This window comes from Suncus etruscus, chromosome 10 (genome assembly GCF_024139225.1).
Source record: "Suncus etruscus isolate mSunEtr1 chromosome 10, mSunEtr1.pri.cur, whole genome shotgun sequence".
Classification (NCBI taxonomy): domain Eukaryota; kingdom Metazoa; phylum Chordata; class Mammalia; order Eulipotyphla; family Soricidae; genus Suncus; species Suncus etruscus.
Window position 1 is genome coordinate 3,261,170 of NC_064857.1, and position 27,974 is coordinate 3,289,143.

General features: G+C 44.1%; 1 protein-coding gene across 1 annotated transcript in view; it reads left to right on the forward strand.

Annotated features, from left to right (window-relative positions):
• TGS1 (trimethylguanosine synthase 1) overlaps nucleotides 1–23,644 on the forward strand; it is a 50,370-nt gene extending 26,726 nt beyond the window's left edge. The window contains exons 11-13 of the mRNA XM_049782408.1: nucleotides 2,434–2,650; nucleotides 4,046–4,124; nucleotides 23,112–23,644. Coding sequence (XP_049638365.1) covers nucleotides 2,434–2,650; nucleotides 4,046–4,124; nucleotides 23,112–23,234 — 419 coding nt within the window. The 3' untranslated portion in view covers nucleotides 23,235–23,644. The remainder of the gene's footprint in view (nucleotides 1–2,433; nucleotides 2,651–4,045; nucleotides 4,125–23,111) is intronic.
• Nucleotides 23,645–27,974: the final 4,330 nt, after the last annotated feature.

Here is a 27,974-nt window from a genome sequence, read left to right on the forward strand (position 1 = left end):
TTTTTTTCTCTTTCCCTATATTCTGATAGTTCAGCATCAATGCTTCCCAGCTGAACTCTACAAAATAAAAAGGTTCTTAAATCTGTCCCAGTGGTCCCAAACTATGGCCTGCAGGCCACATAGAGTATTTGTTCCGATTTTGTTTCTTCACTTCAAAATAAGATATATGCAGGGTGCATAGGAATTAGTTCATATTTTTATTGCTTTTTTTTTTTCTTGTGTGATTTGCTTTGTTTTTATTTCAGGACCCTGGTCATTGTATGACTGCTGCGTATGTTGCCCTGGTGCCTTTTGAGTTTCTTGTTTGATTTTTTTTTATCTTTTATTTTATTTATCTATTTTTTGTATTGTTGTTATGTTTTTCTTCCTTCTCCCTTCCTGCTAATTTTGTTTTCTCTTTTGGGTTTTGGGTCACACCCAGCAGCACTCAGGGGTTACTCCTGGCTCTATGCTCAGAAATCGCTCCTGGCAGGCTCAGGGGACCATATGGGATGCCGAGATTCGAACCACCAACCTTCTGCATGCAAGGCAAACACTTATCTCCATGCTATCTCACCAGCCCACATATTTTTGTTTTTACTATAGTCTGGCCCTCGAGCAGTCTTAGGGGCAGTGTGAACTGGCCCCCTGTTTAAAAAGTTGGTGGACCCCTGGTAGCTATCCTGTGTAGTATATAAATAGCACAAACCTTTGCAACTATGAGCCTTTCGAAATGTGGTAATGGGGCTGCCTATGTACCATAATTCTCATTTGTTTCGGCATCAGTTTCAAGAGCCACATGTGGCCTCTAGCCTCCATTACTGGCAGTCTTCTGCAGGCTTTTGTCATTGCCTTGATTTGAAAGATTGATAGACCTAAAATCAAAGCTGGCCCCAAGAGAAACGCCGCTGAAGCACGGAGATGGGCTGAACGTGTTTGATGTGGAAACTTAATGTCTCTGCATCTTTGGGATCGTCGGCATATTTTCCATCTGTCTTTGAGCTAGAAATGTAACATATTGAGATGACAAACTTTTCTCTTTTTTTCAACAAAAATATATCAGTTTATTTTGAACAGGAAAGGAACATTGTGAATTCACAATTTTGCACCGTGTGATCGATGCTTGTATTCATTGTTCAGTGATTTATTTAGGGCATTATTTCTCCAGTGTCTTACAAATTCTGAAACTAGCATTTTCTGCAAAATAGCTATTTCCATGATAACAGTTTTCTATGTATGGGGTTCCACTTAGCCCTTCCAGACAGAAAGTCTTGCAGTGACACGTTGTGCATATGATAGATGTGCTTGAGTAATGTACTATAGGACATGAGTGAGCTAAAAATGAACTAGAATGAGGTTTGCATTACTAACTGAAATTGCAGTAGATTAAATGATAGTCCTTAGGGTATGTATGTATGTATGTGTATGTATGTATGTATATATATGACACCATCTGTTTCCTCTACCTTAAACATCATCATCCATTTGATATTCTTCAGACATTGATTATAGAGTTGTTGGGTTTTTTTCGGGCCACGCCCATTTGATGTTCAGGGGTTACTCCTGGCTAAGCGCTCAGAAATTGCCCCTGGCTTGGGGGGACCATATGGGACGCCGGGGGATCGAACCACGGTCCTTCCTTGGCTAGCGCTTGCAAGGCAAATACCTTACCTCTAGCACCTGCAAGGCAGATACCTTACCTCTAGCGCCACCTCACCGGCCCCGATTATATAGTTTTATTTTTGACTTCTTGAAACCATTCCAAGTATGTGTTGCTCAGGCCAATACTTGTGACTCAACTCTCAGCAAATGTCAATCACTCTTGCATTAGGCCTCACCCGCTTAATACTGCTCTGGCCCCCAAAAGATGAACCCCTGAGAGAGTTTTCATACATATAGTACAAGTCAGGTTTCTTTGTTTGGGGTGGGAGAGTACACCGCACAGTAGTCGAGAATCACTCCTGGGAGTGGGGGATCCTAGAGAGGTGCTGAGAATCAAACCCAGGTCAACTGTACTAGCAAGTGTCATATCTGCTATATTATCTCTGGTCCCGAGACAACTTGTGGAAGCTTGTCCTTTTTTTGGTTTTGGGGCCACACCTGGTGACGGTCAGGAGTTCCTCCTGGCTCTGCACTCAGAAGTCAGTCCTGGCTCAGGGGACCCTATGGGACTCTGGGGATCGAACTCAGGTCCCTCGTGGGTCAGCCACATGCAGGGCAAACGCCCCAACGCTGCGCCACCGCTTTGGCCCCAGAAGCTTGTCCTTTATTCTTATTTTTTTGGTGTAGCATGAGTGAACCTTTGCATCAAGTCTTTCTCTGGCATATCTGCGCAAATGGCCCATCAGGAACTCGTGCTCTTGCGTAGCAGATGAACAGATTTCCTCAGAAGATGCATTCTCCCGGACAGCTGGCCGTCAATGACCTCCAGGTTCTCTTTCTTTTCCCCCCTAGTGATCGCCATCGATATCGATCCCGCTAAGATCGACCTTGCTCGGAACAACGCAGAAGTTTATGGCGTGGCAGACAAGGTGGAGTTCGTCTGTGGAGATTTCCTTCTGCTGGCCGAGCAACTGAAGGCCGACGTGGTGTTCCTCAGCCCTCCGTGGGGGGGCCCTGACTACGCCACCGCCGAGATCTTTGACATCAGGACCATGATGTCTCCGGATGGATATCCTTTGGGGGTACCAACAGAGGGAGGAGGAAGGGCTGGGTTTCAGACAAAAAGTAGAAGTGGAGGGCCAGAGCAATGACACAGCTGAAGGGTGTTTGCCTTGCAAAGTGGCTGACCCAGGAGAGACCTGGTTTGGTTCCCAGCATCCCATATGGTCCCCCAAGCCAGGAGCGATTTCTGAGCACCACCAGGTGTAGCCAAAAAAAGTATAAGTGGAGCATAGACTTATTAATAACAGCACTTATTAATTAGATTCCATCTAATTAGCATTAAACACAGGTGTGTAAAAGTGAAGTGATGTTTGTCCCCCAAAATAAAAGCAAATATGATACATTTCTTGAGTTTCTGATTTTCTTGGGGTTTGGGTTTGGGGGGTGGAGTTTGTTTTTTGTTTTTTGTTTGTTTGTTTTCTGATTTGGAGGCCACACCCAGAGGCGCTCAGGGGTTACTCCTGGCTCTGCACTCAGAAATCACGCCTGGTAGGGTCAGGGGACCACGTGGGATGCTGTGGTTCGAACCACCGTTCATCCTGGGTTGACTGCAACACAAATGCCCTACTGCTGCTATTGCTCCGGCCCCACTAACTGTTTTCTTAAACAAGAATTAGAAGACTTTCTTTATGGGGGTGATTATCTAGAAATAAGGAGTTCCCCTAGATTCAAGGTGACTGTTGTTCGATATTCCTACCTCACAATGGCTGCTGCTTCTCCGCGTGGTTCATCTCTTCCAGTATCAAAAGCAGCAAACCTTTGCTTTGGAGAGAAAAGCACGTCGTGTTTGTTCTACTCCCAGAAAAGTTTTGACTCCAGTAAGAAACATTCCTAAACTGCTATTTAAAATATCAAATGTAAACTGCAATAGCCAGAATTATTGGTCTTTACTCTTCCCTGGCAAAACAGCATTCTGATTTTCTTTTCCCACAGCAGTTCAGAAATCACCTAAAGAGATGTCTGTATTAGGACTCTAAACTATTTAACCACCAGGTTGACTGAATAGTGTGACGTATCAAGGATATTAAGCTGGCTGATTTATAAAGCCTCTACTAAATTTTTTTCTGTTATATTTCTAATGTAGGGGGGGTTGGTTCACACTGATGGCGCTCAGGGATTACTTCTGAGCTCAGAAATCGCTCCTGGCAAGCACCGGGGACCATATGGGATGCTGGGACTCAAACTCAGCTCCATCTTGCGTTGGCCTCATGCAGGGCAAGTGCCCTTCCACTGTGCTGTCGCTTTAGCCTCTCTACTCAGTTCTTTTCTGAGTTCCAATAGCGGATTTAAGTGTGTGCCTCACTGGTCCATTTCAAGACGCAGCTAGGTAGCAAATGAAGAAATAGACTCTTGACCAGAAACTGGCTGCTGTTTGGATGACTTTTCCTTAACTGCTCTTCACCTTTGAAGTTTTTAGACTTTCCCAGAAAATCACCAATAATATTGTGTACTTTCTGCCAAGAAATGCCGATGTTGACCAGGTAAGCCGCCTCAGAATGGACCTGTTAAAACCGGAGGGGGAAAATATGCAGGGCCTTCTCTTCTCTTCTGTGACTGAGGAACAGTCACAGCTCTTTGACAATTAAAGAACTCGAAGTATTTGGGAACTGAGTGTAGATTTGTCGTCGTCGTCATCCCCCATTCCTGCTCACTGCTGGTACATAAGTAAGCACTTTTAATCTTTGTTGAGTGTTGAAAGGATCCTTACAGGTGTTTGAAATGTTGCTTGCCTGCCCCAGCCAAACTCTGTCATTAAGAAACTACCTGTGGGGGGTCGGAGTGATAACACAGTGGTAGGGCATTTGCATTGCATGCAGCTGACCCAGGAAGGACTGGGTTCTATCCCCAGCATCCCATATGTTCCCCCGAGCCTGCCAGCATTGATTTTTGAATACAGAACTAAGATAACTAAGATAACCCCTGAGTACCACCAGGTACCCAAAAACCAAAAGAAGGGGCCGGAGAGATAGCACAACGGTAAGGCGTTTGCCTTAGATGCAGGACGGTGGTTCAAATCCCGGCATCCCATATGGTCCCCCGAGCCTGCCAGGAGCAGTTTCTGAGCATAGAGCCAGGAGTAACCCCTGAGCGCTGCCAGGTGTAACCCAAAAACAAAAACAAAAAAAAAAAAACTATTTTTGGGGGCCGGAGAGATAGCATGGAGTTAAGGCATTTGCCTTGCATGCAGGTCGGTGGTTCGAATCCCAGAACCCCATATAGTCCCCTGAGCCTGCCAGGAGCGATTTCTGAGTATAGAGCCAGGAGTAACTCCTGAGCACCGCAGGGTGTGACCCAAAAACAAACAAACAAACAAAAACCAAAAGAAAGAAACTACCTGTGGGGGAGCCAGAGTCATAGCATGAGGTAGGGCATTTGCCTTTCGTGTGGGCAACCTGGAATGGACCTAGGTTTGATTCCCAGCATCCCAGCCTGCCAGGATTGATTTTTGAGTGCAGATCCAGGAGTAACCCCTGAGCCCAAAAACAAACGAAAGAAAATAACTGGACAGGACAAGCAAGAGTGCATTGGGTGAAGGTAGGCTATTTGTCTTGCACATGCCAACCCTGGTTCCATCTCTTGCATCTCCTGGCCTCCTAAGCTCTGCCGGGAGTGATCCCTGGGCACAGAGCCAGGAATAAGCCCTCAGTGCTGTTTCGTGTGACCCCCCTCAAGTTAAAGGAAGGAAAGGAAAGAGGAAAAAAACGCAACTACCTGCAAGAGAGAAGTTTTGGGTGTCCTTGAAAATAGCCTATGTACAAATAGATGAAACTTTAGAGTTCTTTACCTCATGAAATTGGATGCCTTCTATTTTATATGTGACAACCACAATATCTGCTTCCTGCTCAGAGAGTCATTGAAATCTCTTTGTCATTCTTATTTTTTTTAACTTTCGATTGATTGATAGATAGGTTTTGGGAACACACCTGGCTACGCACAGGGGTTATGTCTGGCTCTGTGCTCAGAAATCTTCCCTGGCAGGCTGGGGGACCAGATGGAACGCTGGGAATCGAACCAGGTCCCTCCCGGGTCTGCCGCATGCAAGACAAATGCCCACCACTGTTCTATCCTTCCAACCCCTCTTTTTTTTTGTTTGTTTTTTGTTTTTGGGCCACACCCGGTGATGCTCAGGGGTTACTCCTGGCTGTCTGCTCAGAAATCACTCCTGGCAGCCACGGGGGACCATATGGGACACCGGGATTTGAACCAACCACCTTAGGTCCTGGATCGGCTGCTTGCAAGGCAAACGCCGCTGTGCTATCTCTCCGGGCCCTCCTCTTGTCATTCTTAATCTGAATGTCGTTCTTATTTTTGAAATGACTTTTTTTTCTTTCTGTTTGATACTGAGATACTGATTCCTTGATATTTGATACTGAGTTCTTTCGTTTAGAGCTGTTTATCAGTCTTTATTTAAGAGGATTTTTCTACACTATTTCAACTATGTTCTCTTTTATCTTTTTTACGATACATGTAGTACATCATTTATCCTTTAGAACGTGTTTTGGGGTGTTTTGTCTCTTTTGTCTGAGAGATGACCACAATTTGGATTTGCAGCCAGTTCATTTCTCAGGGTAAATACTCTTTTCTGTGTTGGTTTGAGTTATTTGTTTTGTGTAGGGATCACAATCATTCATTCTGTAGTCCTACCCTAGTGGCTATCCACAAGGTCCCAGGGATTGAACCCAAGACTCCTACCTGTAAAGCATCCCTCCTCCCAGCCCAGTAGATATATCTTTAAAAAAAATTTTTTTGTGTTATGTTTTATTTCCTTTACCTTTGCCACATGTAATAAAAAGAAGTTTAAGTTCTTGATCTGTTCAGTCCTTTCTGCATTGACATTTTCATTTTGAATCCAGTTTGGTTTTCTTGGGTGCCACGTGTGATCCTCAGATGTTTTATCTGAAACTGGCTGTTCTCGAATAATGGAAAAAGGGGAAGGCTGGAATTTAGCGTCAGCATTGGCTGTGACTGCAACTCCCTGGGAATTCATACAAACTGTGATTGTCGGGGCCGGAGAGATGGCTCAAGCGGTAAGGCATCTGCCTTGCCCGTGCTGCGGTTCTATCCCCTGGTGTCCCATATGGTCCCCCAAGCCAGGAGTGATTTCTGAGCACATAGCTGGGAATAACCCCTGAGCGTCACTGTGTGTGGCCCACAAAAAAAATTTGTTTTGATAAGAAAATATGACTCAGGGGCCAGAGCGATAGCACAGTAGTAGGACCTTTGCCTTGCATGTGGCTGACCCAGGACAGACTTCATTCGATCCCCCAGCATCCCATATAGTCCTCCAAGCCAGGAGTGATTTCTGAGCGCAGAGCCAGGAGCAACCCCTGAGCGTCACCAGTTGTGGCCCCAACCACCCCCGCCCCCCGCCGCCGCCCAAAAAAAAAAAAAGTGTGATTGTCAAGATCTGGCCATCTGGCCCACAGATTGGCCAGACTGGTTGGCTGTTCACACCATCTTGGGTTAGGCTGGTGTGTGAGAAGTAAAGAGGCTTTGAGGCTTTTCTTTGGTGGGATTGCTAAGCCCTCTGGAGATCACAAAGCACCGTCCTGGGGCAGAGCCATTGCCTCCGGGAGTAAGATGGGCCTGGGCGGGTGGCACTCGGCTGTGCTCTTGGCAGGGTTCCATGTTCTGGGATTTGAAAGGAAAAAGAATGAGAAGGAGCCACAGACTGGCCCACCCTATCCGCCAGCACTTTTCTCCCGCATGGACTTTGCTCTCTGGGTGTCGACCAGTTCTTTCAAGGGAGCAAAACATACATCTTTAAGTAGGTCAAATAGTGGGCATAGTGGGGCAAAAGTGGAATTTTAGAAGTTTTTCTAAAACTTCCCCCCCCCTCAAGAAAATAAAAGTAACAAGTTTAAGCCATTTCTTTATTTTTTGTTCGTTTTTGCCTTTTGGCCACACTCGGCGGTGCACAGGGGGAATTCTTGGCACTGTGCTCAGAAATCGCTCCTGACAGGCCTTGGGGGGGACCATATGGGATGCCGGGATTGAACCCAGGTCAGTCCTAGGTCAGCCACATGAAAGGCAAATGCCTTACCGCTGTGCTAGCATTCTGGCCCCACCATTTCTTTATGTGTTAGAGGCTCAGTCTATGCTTTTATTAAATTTGATAATGCACCTGCTGTTTATCTGATGCAAATTTCCATCCCAGATTTCTGCATGAGGTTCCTAACTTTTTTTTGAGTTTCATAAGAGACACGATTGATTAGTAAATCTCAGGTGAGCTCTTTGATACTTGGAGAGCAGGAAATTTGCTTATGAAATTATAATTTTGAAAGTTACATTGAATAGTTACTATTTAAACTGAAGGAAGTTAAAATTTTTCTTTTTCTTTTTTTTTTCTTTTTTTTTTTTTTTTTTGGTTTTTGGTATTTGGGCCACACCCGGCGGTGCTCAGGGGTTACTCCTGGCTGTCTACTCAGAAATAGCTCCTGGCAGGCACGGGGACCCTATGGGACACCGGGATTCGAACCAACCACCTTAGGTCCTGGATCGGCTGATTGCAAGGCAAACGCCGCTGTGCTATCTCTCCGGGCCCAAAATTTTTGTTTTTTTTTAACATAGATTTTTGAGTTTATTTCAAAACCCTGGGGGGCCGGAAAGATAGCACAGTGGTAGGACATTTGCCTTGCATGCAGCCAAACCAGGATGGACAGTGATTCGAATCCCAGCGTCCCAAATGGTCCCCAGAGCCTACTAGGAATAATTTCTGAGTGCAGAGCCAGGAGGAACCCCTGAGCGATGCCAAGTGTGTCACAAAAACAAAAACAAACGGAAAAAAAACCCTGAAAGAATTATAGTTGGCAGGCTATACACATTTTCCACCTCTAGAGGGAGTAATGGCATAGAAAATAAAGCCAAAAAGGAAAGAACATTTTAATATACTAAATTTGGATCAGATTATAGTGAGAAATAAACATTTTTTAATGTAGAGTATTATTTATATATAGGATGTTTTTCAGTAAGGAGAGACAGGACTGGGAAATTTCAGTGAAAGCCATTAAGCAAAGAAGTTGACTTTGGGTTAAGGAATATTTAGAGCAACACTCCACTGATTACACATTTTTGGGTTCCAGGGTCTCTGAGTCTGCCATTTGAAACTCATCTGCTTCTTCTCATAGCAATTCTTGTAAAGAATTGTTCATTTCTTTATATTTAGGAAAGTTTAAATTGAGTGGATTCTATGCAAATACAACTTGTAATTTTTTCATTCAAGGAGACAAGGGTTGTTTTCTGTGCCTGGCAAATCTTTTTTTGTTTGGTTTGGTTTGGATTTTGGATTTGGGGCCTCCCTGATGGTACTTGGCTTTCTGCTTAGAAATTGCTCCTGGCAGGTTTGGGGAAGCTGAGGATGGTGGGGGTCAAACCCAGGTCCTTGCAGATTGGCAGCATAGAAGGCAAACACCCTACTGCTGTGCTATCACTCCAGCTTACACTAAATTTTTTTTTTTTTTTGGTTTTTGGTTTTTGGGCCACACACGGCATTGCTCAGGCTTTCTGCTCAGAAATAGCTCCTGGCAGTCACGGGGGACCATATGGGACACCGGGATTAGAACCAACCACCTTTGGTTCTGGATCGGCTGCTTGCAAGGCAAATGCCGCTATGCTATCTCTCCGGGCCCACTAAATTATTTTTTAAGTTTCCTAATATCTTAATCTCTCACCCACTTTTTGTGTTGGGATAGATAGCCCTCTGTGCTAAACTCTTGCTTTCCAACTTCAAAAACTTTGAGATGTCATTAATTTGGTTCAGAGATTCCAGAGACAGTTCATTTTTATTTGGGGGCCCCACACCCAGCGGCGCTCAGGGTCATTTCTGGCTCTGCACTAAGAAATTGCTCCTGGCAGACTCAGGGGACCATATGAGAAGCTGGAATTAACCCATCGTCCATCCTATATCTGCTGCTTGCAAGGCAAATGCCCTACCGCTGTGCTATGGCTCAAGCTCCATATTTTTTATCTACTTTATTCTGTACCTTGCCATTTCTTTGACCACCATAGAACTGTATAGAATGTAGTCGGTATTAGCTTTTGGATCTGTCATGCTTTGTACCATAATAGTCTTAAGTAAAACACGGTTGCAAAGAAGGAAGACTAGTCTCCTCGCAGGAACTCTCCTGTCTCCATTATCAGGCTTTGTCCCAAAAGAAAAGCTTGACCACCTGTGTCTGACAGCCTGTCTCTGGCCAAAGTGATCCTTGGCGCCCAGTGGTTGACACAGCACCTCCTTATCTTGGTTCAGTTTCAGAGCTTCCCCAAGGGCTGGCCTCAGAGAGGTCCCCGCGGTCAGACTGACCACCCAGTTGCTCTTCCTCCCCATTTGTTCCTGCCACTGGGAGCAGTGTCCCTCGGAGGAACAATGAGTCGGGAGTTCCTCAGCACGAAGTGTCTGGTTTTGTCCAGGTCATGCTCCACCCTTCCACGACTTCCCCAGACAGCAAGATAACATTGAGCCCCACTTTTATTTCCTGATTGTCCAGGAAAATATTTACAAATGGACTTGATAACATAGGTAAAACTTATCCTGTGATTGTCCAAGCTGTGTCTTTAAATATATTCACAGTGGATGTTAGGTCTGATTAAGGAAGGGATCTTCCTATGGCCGGCAAAGTTCTTGAGGTGCTCGTGGAATGCTTTAAGTAGTTACGAAAAGGGTGAGGTTGTAGCAGTTATTGGACTTACAATATTATTTGGGAGGGAGACTAGGCAAGATAAGATTTCTGAAATCTGCCGTAGACGGTCCAGAGCAATAGTACAGGTAAGAAATTGAATGACTAGCATCCCCTGAGCCTCCAGGAATAATTGCTGAATACAAAGCCAGGAGAAGAGAACTCCCGAGCACTACCTGGGGTGGCCAGGAAACCAAATTAAATTAGGATTGATTTTAATTAAAATAAAATTTCCATATAGAAGACTTCCTGTGGAATCAGTAAAACTATAAATTTTAAGAGATTTGCCAGATAACACTAATTTGGAAACTATTGCAGATAGAATTAAATTTACTGCTTTAGCATGTTTTGGCTGGCTACAATAAAAATTTGCTAACTTCTGTACAAGTAGTTGTATTATCTGCTCTACTTAGCAAGTGGGAAATTGGGGGTTCAATGTTTAGGTTGGTAAAAAGTGGGTAGTCCAGAAACGAAGCAGCAGGTTGGACACTTGCCTTGCACATGGCAGCTAATCCAGGTTTGGTCCCCACACCCCACCACGAGTCAGCCCTGAGTGCAGAGCCCAAGGAAGTCCCAAGCACCTCTGGGTGTAGAACCAACACCATAGCCCCAAGAAAAACCAAAAAGAAAGCAAAACCTGTTTTAAGTCAAAATCTAGTGTTAATGGCAATTCCTCCCGTGAGCCAGAATTGTACCCCTGTGATTTATGAAGCCAACCCCGTAGATATGATCACCAGGTGCAGGACTGTGTAGAAAACCTTTAAAACTACTTACCCAGGGGCCGAAGCAGTAGCACACCTGGGAGGGCATTTGTCTTGCATACAACTGACCTGGTTTCGATCCCTGGCATCCCATATTCCCCCCCAGCCTGCTAGGAGCAATTTGTGAGCGCAGAGCCAGGAGTCCCCTCTGTGTGCTGCCAGGAATGGCCCAAAAACCAAGAGAAAAAAATCCAAAAAACTGCTTACCCAAAAATAACCAGTCTACACGAAGCAGTTGGAGTCGAGAAAACTCAGTGGGCAGAGCACACCCAAAGCAGGCTTTTTGCAGGTTCCGTGGAGTACTCAGAAGGACATGTGTCCTGCGAAAGGAACACCGCCCTGCACTCACATACAACATGCTTAGTTTAAAGAGTTTGTGTCAAGGGCCTGGTAAGAGAGCACAGCGGTGTTTGCCTTGCAAGCAACTGATCCAGGACCAAAGGTGGTTGGTTCAAATCCCGGTGTCCCATCTGGTCCCCCGTGCCTGCCAGGAGCTATTTCTGAGCAGACAGCCAGGAGTAACCCCTGAGCACCGCCGGGTGTGGCCCAAAAACCAAAACAAAAAAAAAGAGTTTGTGTCAAAGCTGTGGACTCAGCAAGGCAGGTTGTCAGCCTGGATGTATCGTGTGGCCTCCAGAACCTCTGTGATCTGCCTGCTTGCTGAGCTCCTTGGGTAGTCCACTTTGAGATTGGGAACAATTGATAGAAGCTAGGCAGCAAGAGAAGCTGAAGGAAGGAGCCAATAGTCCTAGTCCGTGTCCGTGTTTGGTCCGTAGAAAGACACTAAATGGTGGACTGAAGACTCACCGGGACATTGACTTGGGGCTGAGCTTTTCCTGCTCAGATCCTTATCTTCCCACAACTTCCTTGCCTTTGTCTCAGGGTTGGGCTCCAGTGGGGCCTGTCAGACCCTTTTTGTTTTCTGTCCTCTGCAAAGAAGCGAGGTCATCCCTGTTGGGCTTCCTTGTTTCTTTTTCTCTGACTCCATTCACTTTGCGCAGCTCTCTACTCCCACCCCTGATGCAACCAACTGCAAGACTTCTCCTTCTCCTCTGGCCTGAGTAGACTCTATCTACTTTGTCTACACCGTGTCCACAGACCCATGGGCTGTTCCCAGCTCTTGATTTGGAACCACTGCTGTGATGAACACAGATGTGTCTCCTTTCGGATCAGTGTTCCTGTCTCCTTGGGGTAGGTAGGTGCCCAGGAATAGTTTCAGAGTCTTTTTGAATTTTTTGTTTTGGGCTATACCCAATGACGCTCAGGGGTTAGTTACTCCTGGCTATGCACTCAGAAATCACTCCTGGCTTGGGGGGGCCCGTATGGGACCGTGGCGGATCAAACTGTGGTTCATCCTGAGTCAGCCACGTGCGAGGCAAATGCCCTACCACTGCGCCACTGCTCCGGGCCCTAGTTTCAGAGTCTTAAGAAAGCTCTCAGTTTCTTAAAAGTCTCCAGAGAGGCTGAGCGGAGCAGCCCTCCCACCATCCATGAGTGAGAATTCCTTTTGCACCACCTCCATGCCAGCACTAATCGTTTGCAGGCTTTTTGATAGAGAACATTCTCATAAGTTGGTGCGAGGGGAAACCTCTCTCGCATTTTTTTATTTGCATTTCCCCGGTCATCAGTGATGATGAACATTTTTCCATGATCCTTTTTCCATCCTCACGTCATCTTGCGGAAGTTTGAGTGTGCTCCTCTCCTGTCCGTCTTTTCATGTGTTCCCGCCCACACTTCGATTGACCTTTGAAAATACAGATATTTTCTCTCAGTCAATAAGATGCAGTTTTATTTTAGCCCACTCTTTTTGTTTTGTTTTGTTTTGTTTTGCAATATAAAAACCTCTTAATTTGCTATCCTTCAATTTTTGTTTTGCTTTTATTGCCAGTGAAATGAAATCACATCTGGGGCCCATATCCTAGAGAGCTTCTCCTGTTCTTTCTTTCATGTATTTTGTGGGTCTTCATCTACTCTCAAGGTCTTTAATCTACACTGAACTAACTTTTGTGAGCAGTGCCAAGATATGGATCTAGTTTTTGTTGACTTATTTTTGTTTTGTTTTTGCATGTGGCTGTCCAGTTTTTGCAGCAACTTTTATTAGCAAGACTTTCTTTGCTCCATGTTACATAGCCGGCTCTTTGACATAGTCCATAAATCTGAGGGTATATCTCTGAGCTCTCCATTCTGCATCATTTACCTATCTTTATTTTTGTACCACACTGTTTTGTTTTGTTTTTCTTTTTGGGTCACACCCGGCAGCACTCAGGGGTTACTCCTGGGTCTGCGCTCAGAAGTCGCTCCTGGCAGGCTCGGGACCATATGGGATGCCGGGATTCGAATCACCGTCCTTCTGTATGCAAGGCAAATGCCCTACCTCCATGTCCATGCTATCTCTCCAGCCCTGTACCACACATTTTAGATGTCTTTATATTTTATTTTATTAAGGTATCGGTATGGTAATACCGAGGTCGTCCCATGGTTGCCACGCACCAGACCACTCTTTGCACCAGTGTTTCAGAGTCTATCCACCGTTTTCTCATAGTTCATTCCTCCTTCCCCATTACCACATATTTTTAAGGCTCTTTGCGTTGATGTTTTATCAGGGGTATTGGTTTGAAATTTTTCTTTTTCAGTCTCTGTCAGCGTTTGGTATCAAGGTGCTACTTTTGGTCTGCGGTCTCTTAGAAACTGATAAGGAAGAGTCTAGTTCCTTCCACTTTCTGGAAGAGCTTGAGAAGAATGAGTAGGAAGTTCCTGCTTGAAGGTTTAGAAAAACTCACCAGTGACCATACCTGAGTCTAGTCCTTTGTTCTGGGGAAGGTTTTTTTTTTATAACTCTGCTTTTATATTTCCTCTAGGCTCAGGGAGTTATAGGGCTCTAGAATTGTCTCCATCTCTTGTAGATACTCCAGTTTAGTGCCATAGGTCATTCATAGTAAAGTAATCTCCATTGATCTTTTTTATTTCTGAGATATCTATTATATTTTCTCACCTTTCATTTTCTGATCTATCAATTATTTTTTTCTAAGTGAGTCTAGACTCAGACAGTGTCTATATGATTTGTTCTTTTAAAAACACAATTCTTGGAGCTGGAGCAGTGACGCAAGCAGTAAGGTGTCTGTCTTGCCCACGCTAGCCTAGGAGGGACCACGGTTCAATCCCTCAGTGTCCCATATGGTCTTCCAAGCCAGGAGTGATTTCTGAGCACATAGCCAGGAGTAACCCCTGAGAGTCACTGTGTGTGGCCCAAAAACCAAAAAAATAAATAAAAATTGAAAACGCAATTCTTGGGGCCGGAGTGCTAGTCCCAGGGTAAAAGCATTGTCTTACATGTACAAGACCCCGTTTGATCCCTGGCACCACAAATGGTTCTCCAAGCACCTCTGGGTATACCAAAAAAACAAGCCAAATAAAATTGACTTGGTTTTATTGATTTTTGGATTGTTTTTATTTCCATATTACTAAATTCTACTTTATTTTCACTATTTGCCTCCTTTTGGGGGCTCCCTTTGTATCTCTAGATTCTTTTTTGTTTGTTTCATTTTTGGGGGGTTTTTTGGGTCACACCCGTCAGTGCTCACGGGTTACTCCTGGCTCTGTGCTCCAAAATTGCTTCTGGCAGGCTTGGGGAACCATATGGGAAGCTGGAATTCGAACCACCATCCTTCTGCGTCGAAGGTAAACGTCTTACTGCTGTGCTATCTCTCCGGCCCCCCTTCTAGATTCTTGAGGTGTGAAATTAGGTCCTATATTTACATCTATTCTTACTTCCTGGTGAATGTCTGTAGTCCTGTGAGCTTCTACTATCTTAGTACAGCTTTAGCAGTTTCCCATAAGTTCTGATATGTTGTGGCTTTACTCTCAATTGTATCGGGGAATCTTATTTCTTTTTTAACTTCCTTTTGTTCTAGTAGTTCCCTTTGTTCAGTAGTACATTGTTCAACTTGCAGTTATGTGAGTTTTTTTCCAGATTCCCATAGGTGGAAGCCATATCTAGAAAGTCATGATCAAAGCGTTTAGTTCCTTTGGCATCATCAGAGATGAAATGAATAATCTCTGAGTGCAAGGCCAGGAGTAAACTCTAAGCAACAGGAGGTCAATAACAACAACAACCACAACAAAACATAAAACCTAAGTAACCTCCAAAATAACCATTTCTAGTCTCTTTGTTTTGAGAGATTTGTTTTAGACACCTGCACGTTGTCCCTCCTGGAAAATGACCCCTGAGCACTTAAAAAAAAGTGTGCTCAGGGGCCTGAGCGATAACATAATGGGGTAAGTGGGTTTGCCTGGCATGCAACTGATCCAGGCTTGATCCCCTGCATCCTACTTGCTCCCCCAAGCCAGCCAGGAGTGATTTCTTAGCCCAGAGCCAGGAATAACTCCAGAGCACCCCTGATTAAGGCCAGGAACAAACAAAAGCATGTGTGCTCAACATTTGGGGTTTGGAGAACCCTCTAGAGTTATGCCCATCTTGTCTATTCTTCATTTAAGTCAGTTGTTTGTTTGTGTTTCTGTCTGAACGATCTACCCAATGGTGAAGAAAGTGTGGTTGCATTTGCTAATGCTGTTGTGTTTTCCTATTTATACTGTCCTCCGGGTCTTCTATGAATTGTGTTACATAATCTGGTCCTTTGCTGAATATATGCTAATGAGTGTCAGTCTTGATGAATAGATTCTTTGAACATTATATAATGTCCATCCTTTGTTGTCTTTGTTTTGGGGGCTCTTATGTTTTGTTGTTGTTGACTTACCTGTTGCTTGGGGTTTACTCCTGGCCTTGTGCTCGGTGGTCATTTATCTCTGAGGATGAATCTCTAGGTCAGTCATGTGTGGGCAAGTGCCGTACTGGCTGTCCTATCTCTCTGGCCCTTACTGCATTTTTGTGATGTCTAGTTTATCTGATATTATCATCATCTGATTATCTGATCTTGAATTTTATTGCATGCTATTTGCTCATGTGACAACTTTCTTATCTTTTCCTCGAGCTTGTACTTACTATGACAGTCCAAGTTAGGCTCTTGCAAGTAGCAGAAGATTGGGTCCAGTTTTCTGTTTGGTCTGGCCAATCTTACTTTTGATCATTGTGTTCAGATCGTTGAGGCTATTTCTGCACCTACTCTTTATCCTTGGTCTTTTCTAGAAGAGCAGCATTGGTTCAGTGATGTGCTTCTTCGGCTACTTTTTGTCAGTGAAGGTTGTGTTGCATCGTTGAGTTTGCATGACGATCCCTTAGACAAAGCGTTGGGGAGGGTTTCCTTTGAAAAACGTACAGTGATTTTTATGGCAAGTCCCTTCTAATTCGGAACACTTTGTGTTTGCTCTCACTGCTTTCTGACCCTTGTTGTAACTGTGCCAAGTCTTACTGCTTTCTGCTTGAGTCTATTTTAATTAGATCTCTAAACTTCCTGCATCTGGGACATTCTGTAGAACTTTAATTGAGGAAGTTTTCGGCTATAATTTTTTGCATTAACACTACTTTCCCACTTCCTTTCTTTTTCTTCTAGGTACCGGTAATTTACATGTTATTTCTCCTCAGAATGTTCTATAATTCTCTGGTGGTGTTGTGTGTGTGTGTGTGTGTGTGTGTGTGTGTGTGTGTGTGTGTGTGTGTGTGTGTGTGTGTGTTCTTTTTGGGAGGTTTGTCCATCTTGACTTCAAGAACTCTGGTTCCTTCCTCTGCTTCTGTCACTCTGCTTATCTCTTTTATTGTATCTATGCTTTTAGGATCACTGATATCTGACTGAAGTTTTCTCATATTATCTCCTTTCTTGTTGGACCTTTCTCAGTTGTTTCCATTGGGGGGTCCTCTCAGGGATCACTTCTGGTGGGCCTCAGAATCATAGGTGGTACTAGGGATCAGTGTACAGGAACCTGTGTCCCGGGTTCTGTGTACGAGGCAAGTGCCCTGCCCTCTCTACTATCTCTCCAGCCCTCCTTTTTTTTCTTCAATTGATTGCAAGGCTAAGTCATCACTTTGAAGTCCTCAACCGGGATGTCATCTGTGCTTGAGGGTCCTTCCAAGACTTTTATCCACAATTATGGCAGGTGAATTCTCCTTCTGCATTCTACCCGGTGCTTCAACTGCTTCCAGGTTGGAGAAGTTTAGCAAAGGGGGAGAGGTGTTGCTCAAGGGGGGAGACTTTTGAGGGGGACAGATCCATCGGGCTCAGGTTGGCCTTATCCAGCAGGGGCAGAAAAGACCACTTAATAGCCTACTTCCCATGGGACCAGAGCCTTGATATGGTGGTTAAGGTGCTTCTCAATGTGATTCCCAGGTGGAGAGCCAGGAATAATGTCTTAAGCATCACCAGCTATGGCCCTTCTCTCCCCCCAGAAAAAGAAACTTAACAAATGAGTATAGAATATAACTTATGAACTCTATGTAGTAGAACTCAAAAACTCCTCTTTCTTATTCAAAGACCCTCTAAAAAAGGCAGCCATTGATAAAGTCGAGAGAGAAAAAACTACCATACTTCTCAGTTTAATCTTACTCATGTCATATATGAGATTATATCCATCCATTCACTAGACTTGTGGGAAAGGCTGGTTTTGTGGCCACACCCAGTACTAGTCAAGACTGTTTGTGCTCAGGCCTCACTCCTGGCACTACTTGCTCGGGCTGCCAAATGTGATGCTGAGGAAAGAATCCAGGTAAGCTACGTGCACTGCCAGCAAGTCCCTTACTTTCTACACTGTATCTCCAGCACAGCACTTTTGTTTTTTTAACCCCAGGAGTCAGGGTGGTTGAGAGTAAATACCAACCTTCTAGTGGTATGGTTTCTTTCCCTGACCATTGGAAAAAGGAAGGGGCCCCTGTTAATTGCCTCCCCAAAAACCTTGCCTCTTTTTTTTTTTTTTTTTTTTTTTGTGGTTTTTGGGTCACACCCGGCAGTGCTCAGGGGTTATTCCTGGCTCCAGGCTCAGAAATTGCTCCTGGCAGGCACGGGGGACCATATGGGACGCCGGGATTCGAACCGATGACCTCCTGCATGAAAGGCAAACGCCTTACCTCCATGCTATCTCTCCGGCCCCAAACCTTGCCTCTTTGATATAGTAAGAGATATCTTTTTTGTTGTTGTTGTTTTGGTTTGGTTTTGGGCCACACTCAGCCCAGTGCTCAGGGTCTACTCCTGGCTCTATGCTCAGAAATCACCCCTGGGTGGCTCGGGGACCATGTAGGATGCGGGGATTCAAACCGCTGTCTTTCTGCATGCAAGGCAAACGCCTTACCTTACCATGCTATCAGTAAGAGATATTTTTATCTCTCTCCACACTTGGGAAATTCTAAGGATTTGGGAAGCTCTGGTCCACACACTGGATGAAAACCAAATACAGATTATAAATATGTATAGTACTCAGGGCTCAGAAATTGAAACTGAGACCGTCTTCATTTTTATCTTATAAAAATATACTAACATGGAGTCCAGCATTAACAGGCTTTGTATACAGGAAGCTCTAATTCGGCATCCCACACAGTCCCCCAAGCCGGAAACAATTTCTGAGCACGTTGCCAGGAGTAACCCCTGAGTATCACCAGGTGTGACCTCCACCAAAAAAAATTTTTTTTGATTCCTGGCTCCTTTGATCCTCTAAGTACTGAGTTAGCTATAGCCCACAAACTGCCCCTTGTGGTTCTTAGAAAACTTTTGCTTTTAAACAATATCTTCATTTAAGAACCATGATTACAAGCATGTTTGTGGTTGGGTTTTATTTATAAGAAAGGACACACACACCCTTCACCAGTCAACCTTCCTGCCACCAATGCCCCCCATTTCCCTCCTCCCCCACCCCTTGCCTGCATTCAGGACAGGCATTCTGTTTCTCTCACTATCATTGTCATGATATGTTGCTGGTGTGGTTATTTCCCTGACTGCACTCACCACTCTGGTGAGCTTCCTATCGTGAGCCAGTCCTTCCAGCCCTCAACTCTACAGTCTCTGGGCATTAGTACAATAATGTTTTTATTGTTCTTAAAACCCATAATACTTTTTTTCTCGAGAGTTAAAGTTCTGAGACTGCTTGGGTAGTTTTATTTTCTGTTGTTACTTTGTTATATTCCTCATTAGCAAGTAGTGGTGCTTCTGTTTGCTTTTTAGTAATTATAGCAGACACTTAGCCTGGATTGTATTCTATTATGGCTCAAAATAGCCATTTTGTGTGGCAGAGTTTGGCGATGTTGACATAGTTACTGGGCAAGTAGGAAGCTTCTTTTTCCCTTTCAAGAGTGTACTATAAAATGACCTCTTGTACTTCCCTATTTCTTAACTATGATTTTTTTCCCTAAGAGGAAGTTGAATTACTGTAAAATCTATATCGTCACTGATGAAAGACTATAAACTTTACCTTTTGCTGTGCTAGTATAGTGTCATCGAAATTAGACTTTACCTTTAAATAGCCTACACACACACACACACACACACACACACACACACATTTTTTAGTGGCAATTGAGAATCAGGTGCAGAATTGTGCGTCTCTAACTGTCCACGTTGCCTGTCTGTTGCCCAGAGAGTCTCTTTCTTTCCAGTTTACAGCTCTCTGAATCCTAAGGGGTTTTCCCCCGTATCCCACCTTCCCCCTCAGCCTTCTTCCTCCAACTCTGAGAAAGGGATGTCTGGTGAACTGTTTCTGAGAAGTTGGGTGAAAAAAACGTTGACTCCAAAAATTTGATCTTGAACTCACACAAAAAGTTTCACAATGTGTTAGATGGAGATCTGAGTTCGCTTTTTCACATGTGGTTGACCAGTTGTCCCAGCACCACTTCTGGAAGAGGCTTTCCTTGCTCCATTTTGCATTTCTTGCCCCCTTATCAAAGATCAATTGATTGCATGTCTGGGGAACATTCTCTGAATACTCAATTTTTTCTATTCTGTTGATCTGAGATTCTCTCTTTATTTCAATACCATGCTGTTTTAATGACTACTGCCTTGTAGTACAGTTCAAAGTTGGGCAAAGTGATGTCTCCCATACTCCTTTTCCCGAGGGTTGCTCTAGCTGTTCGTGGATGTTTATTGTCCCAGATGAATTTCAGGAGTGTTTGATCCACTTTGAAGAATGTCATGGGTATCCTTAGCGGGATCGCATTAAATCTGTACAGTGCCTTGGGGAGTATTGCCATTTTAATGATGTGAATCCTGCCGATCCATGAGCAGGGTATGTGTCTCCATTTCCTGGTGTCTTTTATTTCTTAAAGCAGGGCTTTGTTGTTTTCTTTGTACAGGTCCTTCACATCTTTAGTGAAGTTGACTCTTAAGTCTGTGTGGCACGAATGTGAATGGGATTGGTTTGGGGGATTTTTTTGGGGGGGGGGTTTGGGCCACCCCAGTGATGCTCAGGAGTTACTTCTGGCTATGTGCTCAGAAATTGCTCCTGGTTCGGGGGGGACCATATGGGATGCTGGGGATCGAACTGAGGTCCATCCTGGGTCAACTGCATGCAAGGAAAGCACCCTACTGCTCCACTCTGGCCCCATGAGATTTTTTTTTGTTGTTGTTTAGTTTTTGGTTTTTGGGTCACACCTGGCAGCGCTCAGGGGTCACTCCTGGTTCTCTGCTCAGAAATCGCTCCTGGCAGGCTCGGGACCTTATGGGATGCCGGGACTTGAACCATCGACCTTCTGCATGCAAGGCAAACTCCTTATCTCCATGCTATCTCTTCCGGCCTCACGAGATTGTTTTTTGTTTGTTTGTTTTTGGGGGGGCCACACCCGGCAGTGCTCAGGGGTTACTCCTGGCTGTCTGCTCAGAAATAGCTCCTGGCAGTCACAGGGGACCATATGGGACACTGGGATTCGAACCAACTACCTTTGGTCCTGGATCGGCTGCTTGCAAGGCAAATGCCGCTGTGCTATCTCTCCGGGCCCACAAGATTGTTTTTTAATGTCCATTTCTTCTCTATCATTATTGATACACGAGAAGGCCATTGATTTGTGTGTGTGTGTGTGTGTGTGTGTGTGTGTGAATTTTGTAGATTTCCACTTTACTATATGAATCTATTCTTTTTTTTGGGGGGGGGGGGTGTTTTGGGTTTTGGGTCACACCCGGCAGTGCTCAGGGGTTACTCCTGGCTCCATGCTCAGAAATCGTTCCTGGCATGCTTATGGGACGCTGAGATTTGAACCAATGACCTTCTGCATAATTATAAGGCAAACGCCTTACCTTCATGAATCTATTCTAATCTATTCTTCTGTGTAGAAGCTTTTTGGCAGTCTTCGGGGTTTTCTAAATACAGTCTTGTCATTTGCAAACAGTGAGAGCTTGGCTTCTTTTCCTATCTGGATGCCTTTGATTTCTTTTTCTTGCCTAATTGCTTTGGCAAGTACTTCTAGTACTATGTTGAATAGGAGTGGTGAGAGAGGGCAGCTATCATGACAGTAGTAACGAGTGAGAGAAGTAGAATGCCTGTCTCAAATACAGTCGGGATCAGGGAGGAGGGCGATGGGGGCCATTGGTGGTGGGAATGTTGCACTGGTGGTGGGGAGATTTATGATTGAAACCCAATGACAAGCATGTTTGTAGTCATGGTGCTTAAGTAAAGATATATTTTTTTTTAAAGTTTCACGGGGCCGGAGAGATAGCACGGCGGTAGGGCATTTGCCTTGCATGCGGAAGGATGGTGGTTCGAATCCCAGCATCCCATATGGTTCCCCATGCCTGCTAGGAGCGATTTCTGAGCGTAGAGCCAGGAGGAACCCCTGAGTGCTGCCGGGAGTGACCCAAAAACCAAAAAAAAAAAAAAAACAAACCAACAAAAATGTTTCACACTGCGACTGCTTAAGGCCAACTTGGCCATGGAGCAGAAACTTGAGCAGCTGTGTGGATTCCTGTCTCCTCACTGAACTCCCTCTCTGTGTTCACTGTGGAAGTGGACGGGGGCTAATACCAGCTTCCAGTTTGTTAGTCATTCACAAAACAGTTGCTTAGCACATTGAAAAGGGAGGGCAGTTAAAAAAAAAAAAAAGGAAAACAGAGGCTTGTTTTTCAAGTTCATGTTTCCCCTTGGACTCTGATCTCTCTTGCTTGTCTCTACGCCTCTACTTTTTCCAATGTGGAATAGACCACGTTCTTTTTTGGGGGGGGGGAGAGCACACCTGGTGGCGCTCAGGGGTTACTCCTGGCTCTGCGCTCAGAAATCGCTCCTGGCAGGCCTGGAAGACCATATGGGATGCCTGAGATTGAACCTGTGTCTGTCCTGGATCATCCACTACAAGGCAAACACCCTACCTCTGTGCTGTCTCTCCGGTCCCTTTTTTATATATGTACTTTCTTATTCTCTCTTATATCTGAGTTTTCAATAAAAACTATCTTGCTTCACCAAAAAAATAAATGATGATACAAGTACATAAAACCGTAGCCTGGAACCGTAGGTCACCCAGTCAGAAAACAATCAAAAGATCCTTTAGTCATGGAGAAAGAAGGCCGCGAGCCCTCTCGACAGAAGAAGCCCGTTTTGTCCTGCTCTTCTGGGGTACTCAGAGTACCCTCCCTAACCCTCCCTACAACCTGTGTCATGAATACTGGCAAATGAGGTAGATGTAGAAGAGATGAGCAGGACAAAGGTCCTAGGCAGGGTTATTGTTTGTAACTTAATGGATAAATCTGACTTTTCTTTTATTTGGGGGGGGGGGGGGACACCACACCTGGCAATGGTCAGGGCATGAGATTTGCTCTATGCTCAGGAATTATTTCTCTGCTTGTGGGACCATGTGGAATTTCACACACACAAAAAAAGCAGCCTGCCTTTTAGACGATTTAGTGCGCAGCCCTAAATCTGACTTTCTCACCCTCCTCTTCTGAGTTCTCTGTTGTCTGATGCTTCAACCTAATATTAGGTCCATTTTACAACAGCACTTTAATATCCAGTGATTGAAGTAGCGAGTATCGCCGTAAAAGTCTGTTCTCAGTTACCTGGAAAGTCAAGAATGAATCTTTGGGGTGTCTCATTTTGAGACTTACTACTACTGTGCAGTACACTGGGAGAAAATGGTTCATCTCAAAATCATGTGTAATTGTCTTGTTTTATTTTTCAGGTGGCCTCCCTAGCTGGACCTGGAGGACAAGTGGAAATAGAACAAAACTTCCTGAACAATAAACTGAAGACAATCACAGCTTATTTTGGCGACCTCATCCGAAGAACAGCCTCTGAAGCTTAGCTGTGAAGGGGAGCAAGGACAGACGGAAAGATCAGAGTGCTCACCTGATGACCCTTGTTTTATCCCCAAAGTCTTAAATCCCCTGGGAAAAGGAGGAGGGCATTTCTGAATGTCAGTACTTCGAGATCCGCAGCAATTTTTTTTTTTTGCATTTATGTATTTATTTAGGTATACTAGCCACACCTGGCGGCCCTCAGGGGTTCTTCCTGGCTCTGCATTCCGAAATCGCTCCTGGCAGGTTCAGGGGACCGTGTGGGATGCCGGGGAATCGAACCCAGGTTGGCGGCATGCAAGGCAAACGCCCTACCCACTGTCATATTGCTCCAGCCCCAATCCTTAGGATTCTGATTTCTGTTGAAGTTTTAGGATGAAAAGGGGAGACTTCTTGACTGCCTGTACCCACCCCACCCTACCCCTCTGGCCTCCGCTCCTGTGCTTTGTGTCACTTTTGGTTTGCCAGACGTGAAGTGTGGCTAGGTGTTCAGAAGGTTTTGAACTAATGTTCCCTGTTTCAGGCTAGGAACAGAACAGACGTCAACTAGTCTTAGAGGGGCACTTGCCTGTTCCCTCCCACCTCCTTTCACCTGCCGAAATACAAGGGACCTTCTAACACTTCAGTGGACAGTGGACCCTAAAGCACATTGTTCCCCATTGATTGGTACAGTCTACTATAGTCCTTTCCTTTTTTTCCTTTTTTTTTTGGTGGGGGGTTGAACAAGGCCACACCCAGCAGGGCTCAGGGTTTATTCCTGGCTGCACCCCGGGATCACTCCTGGTGGTTTTAGGACCCGGAGAGATGTCGGGATTGAACCCAGGTCTGCTGCGTGCCAGGCAAGCGTCCTACCCACTGTGCTTTCTCTCCCGCCCCTGCATTTTCCCTTGTGCTCCTTTCCTGTCAGTGGCTGCATGCATGCACATCTACCTCGCCTCCGAAAGGCAGCGCACACCCCAGCGCCTAGACATGTTGGCCTTCATCCCCGCTTCTTCATGAAGGACACTAGAACTGGTTTCTTGTTGTTGTTGTTGTTGTTATTCTGTTTTATTCCGCACTGACCAGCTGTTTGCTCTGACTGTAGTGTATACATCCCATCTGCCCTCTGCAGCTCTGGGCATTTTCCAGCATTGTAATTGTTGTTGCCTTGTGAGAAAAATGTTACCCTATTTTTGTATTTATTTCCTTAATTATGAATGAAATATGAGCATATTTTACATGTAATTTGCTTCTTTTAAAAGGGCTCTCTTTTAAAGATTGCTCTTGTATTTTACTTTATTGAAACCGTTGTGATTTACAAACTTCTTCATAGTTGGGTTTCAGACACACAATGAATCAGAGCCAATCCCACCACCAGTACAACCTCCGTCCACCATTCTTCCCAGGGTACATACGTCCCACTTCCACCCTTTGCTCCCAGGCTTGCCAGTAAAACAGGCCCATTCAAAGTTTACCATATTTTTCGCTCTATAATATATGTTATATATAGTATATAATATATATTTCTCGCACATAGTTATTAGCTGCTCCCCTCCCCTGCACTCAGGCTTTAGCTCCAGGCTGCATCCACTTCTAAGATGCACTCTGGGAGGGGTGCGTGTTATAATACGAAAAATACGGTATATTGTTAGTTTGGGTCTCTTGATTCCATTGTTGACTCTGGCTTGGATATTTGGTTCTGTCTTTTTTTTGGTTTGGTTTTTTGGGTCACACCCGTTTGTTACTCAGGGGTTACTCCTGGCTATGCACTCAGAAGTCGCTCCTGGCTTGGGGGACCCTATGGGACGCCGGGGGATCGAACCACGGTCCGTCCTAGGCTAGCGCTGGCAAGTCAGACACCTTACCTCTAGCGCCACCGCCCCGGCCCCTTAATTCATTTTTAGACTGGCTTTGTGGATTTTAGGTTTAACTATATATAAGATTTTAATGTTTTATGGAGTCAGACCTATCAGTTATTTTTTTCCCTATTGTTTCTAGAGCTCTGTTTTTTCAAAAGGCTTTGTTCTCCATCTGTAGGATATAAATCTGTACTTTTATTAGTGTTTTGAATTTTCATTGTAAAAATGATACATATTTTGTATTTCAGGCATTGATCATCTTTCTAATAAAATATTTGCTAAATATTTGCTATTGCTTTTTTTCTGAAAAGTTCATATTTTAACAGATGTAGGGAAAAGAGGGACATGAGTCTCTGACATTGGGTTTCGGGGACATTTTTTTTTCCATAGCATGAGCTGTTTCCCCCCCCCCCCCGGGCTAATCTTTATTTTTATTTTTTTAATTACTTTATTTAAGCACCATGTTCAAAGGTTGTTCATAATAGTTAGGCTTTTCTTTGTTCAGTGATAAAGTTGTTCATGATTGATTTCAGTCATACATTATAAAACACTATTCACCTGTGCACATTTCTTGCCACCAGTGTCCTCAGTTTCCTCTCTTGTCCCCCCTGCCTACTTCACTTTTTTTTCTCTCTCACTCCCCCTCACCCTCCCTCCCTTTTAGACACTGTGGTTAGCGATATTGTTACTGAAAAAGGAGTATCCTATAGGCCACTCTGATCTCCTTTCAGCAAACAGTTCTTGTCCAACTACATTGTCACAGTGGATCTCTCTCCACCTAACTTAACCCACTGCTCTTTATGGTAAGCTTCCTCCCATGGCCTGGTCCTCCTGGCCTCATCTTTAGTGTCTGAATGTTATTACCATACTATCTTTTTACTTTTTATATCCCCAAAATGAGTGCAATTATCTTATGCCCATATTTCTCCTTCAGACTAATTTCGCTTAGCATAATACTGTCCATATCCACCCATGTTCAAGCAAATTTTATGACTTCTTTTTTTCTGATGGTTGTATAGTATTCTGCTGTGTGGATGCATCATGATTTCTTTTTTATTCTTTTGTATATTTTTATAATATTTTTATTTAAACTTTTTGATTACAGACATGATTGCAGTTGGGTTTCAGCCATGTAAAGAGCAATCCCCCTTCACTGGTGCAACATTCCCATCACCAGTGTCCCAAATCTCCCTCCTCCCCATCCCACACTAGACAGGCTTCCTACTTCCCTCATTCATTCACATTGTTATGATAGTTCTCAGTGTAATTATTTCTCTAACTGCACTCATCACTCTGTAGTGAGCTTCATGGCATGAGCTGGACCTTCCAGCCCTCCTCTCTTGTCTGTCTCTGAGAATTATTGCAAAAATGTCCTTTATTTTTCTTAAAACCCATAGATGAGTGAGACTATTCTGTATCTATCTCTGTCCCTCTGGCTTACCTTCATGTATAGGAAAATTTCATGACTTCGTCTCTCTTGACAGCTAGCTGCATGATATTCCAATGTGTATATGTACCACAGTTTCTTTAGCCATTCATCTGTTGAAGGGTATCTTGATTGTTTCCAGAGTCTGGCTATTGTAAATAGCACAGCAATGAATATAGGTGTGAGGAAGGGATTTTTGTATTGTATTTTTGTGTTCCTAGGGTATATCCCTAGGAGTACCAGGATTTCTTTACCCATTTATGGTGGTATAGTAAAGTGGCAAGCTACAAAATTAATTTGCAAAAATCCAGTAATGACAGAGAATAGATATTAAAAACAATCTCATTCTCAATTGCACCTCAGAAAACCAAGTACCTTGGAGTCAACCAAAGAGGTGAAAAACTACAAAGCACTGCTTCAAGAAGTTAAAGAGGACTCAAGGAGATGGAAAAAAATCTGCTCATAGTTTGGGAGGATTCACAAAATGGCAATACTCCCCAAAACATCATACAGATTTAATACAATCCCTCTAAGGATACCCATGGCATTTTTTCAAAGAAATAGATCAAACATCCCTGAAATTTCATGTGGAGCAATAACCCTCCACAACTAGCTAAAGCACTCCTTTGGGCAAAAATGGGAACATCACTTTCCCCAATTTCAAACTCCTATCAAGGATTAATCATTAAAATAGCATGGTACTAGAATAAAGACAACCTCAGCTCAGTGAATGTCCAATCAATGTTCTTGATCATCTTTGAGAAAGCAGCAAGTGGAGTTGAAAGCCTCTTCGACAAGTGTGTCAGGAACATTGGTCGACTACTTGCAAAAACTTGAACTCAGTCCTCAAAATTCAAATCAGATGGATTAAAAACCTTGATATCAGACCTATTGACCCAGTGCTCATCAGATAGGGAATTAATATCTAAGATATACACGGAATTGATAAAACTTAGCAAGAAGAAAACCTCTAACCCAATCCAAAAATGGGGAGAAGAAATGAACAAACATTTCCTCAAAGATGGCCAAAAGGCACATGAACAAATGCCCCACATCACTAGTCATCAGGGAGATGCAAGTCAAAACAATGAGAAAACCATTTCACACCACAGAGATCAGCACACAACGCGAAGAATAAGAACAGCCAGTGCTTGCACAGTTGCTGAGAGAAATGGACTCTCATCGCTACTGGTGGGAATGTAGACTGGCACAGCCTTTTGGAAAACAATATGTGTATTTCTCAAAAAGCTAGGCATTGAGCTTCCATATGATCCAGAAATAACACTCCTAGAAATATACCCTAGGAGGAAAAAAAAAATCACAGTGCAGTATTCCTGCAGTCCTATGTTCATCGCTGCTCTATTCACAATAGGCAGGATCTGGAAATTGAACTGTAAGAAGGAGAACTGTTGTAATATGGAGAAGCAATGCTTGTTTCAGTTAACACATGACACTGGATGTATGTCTGATTGCCCCATGGTAGA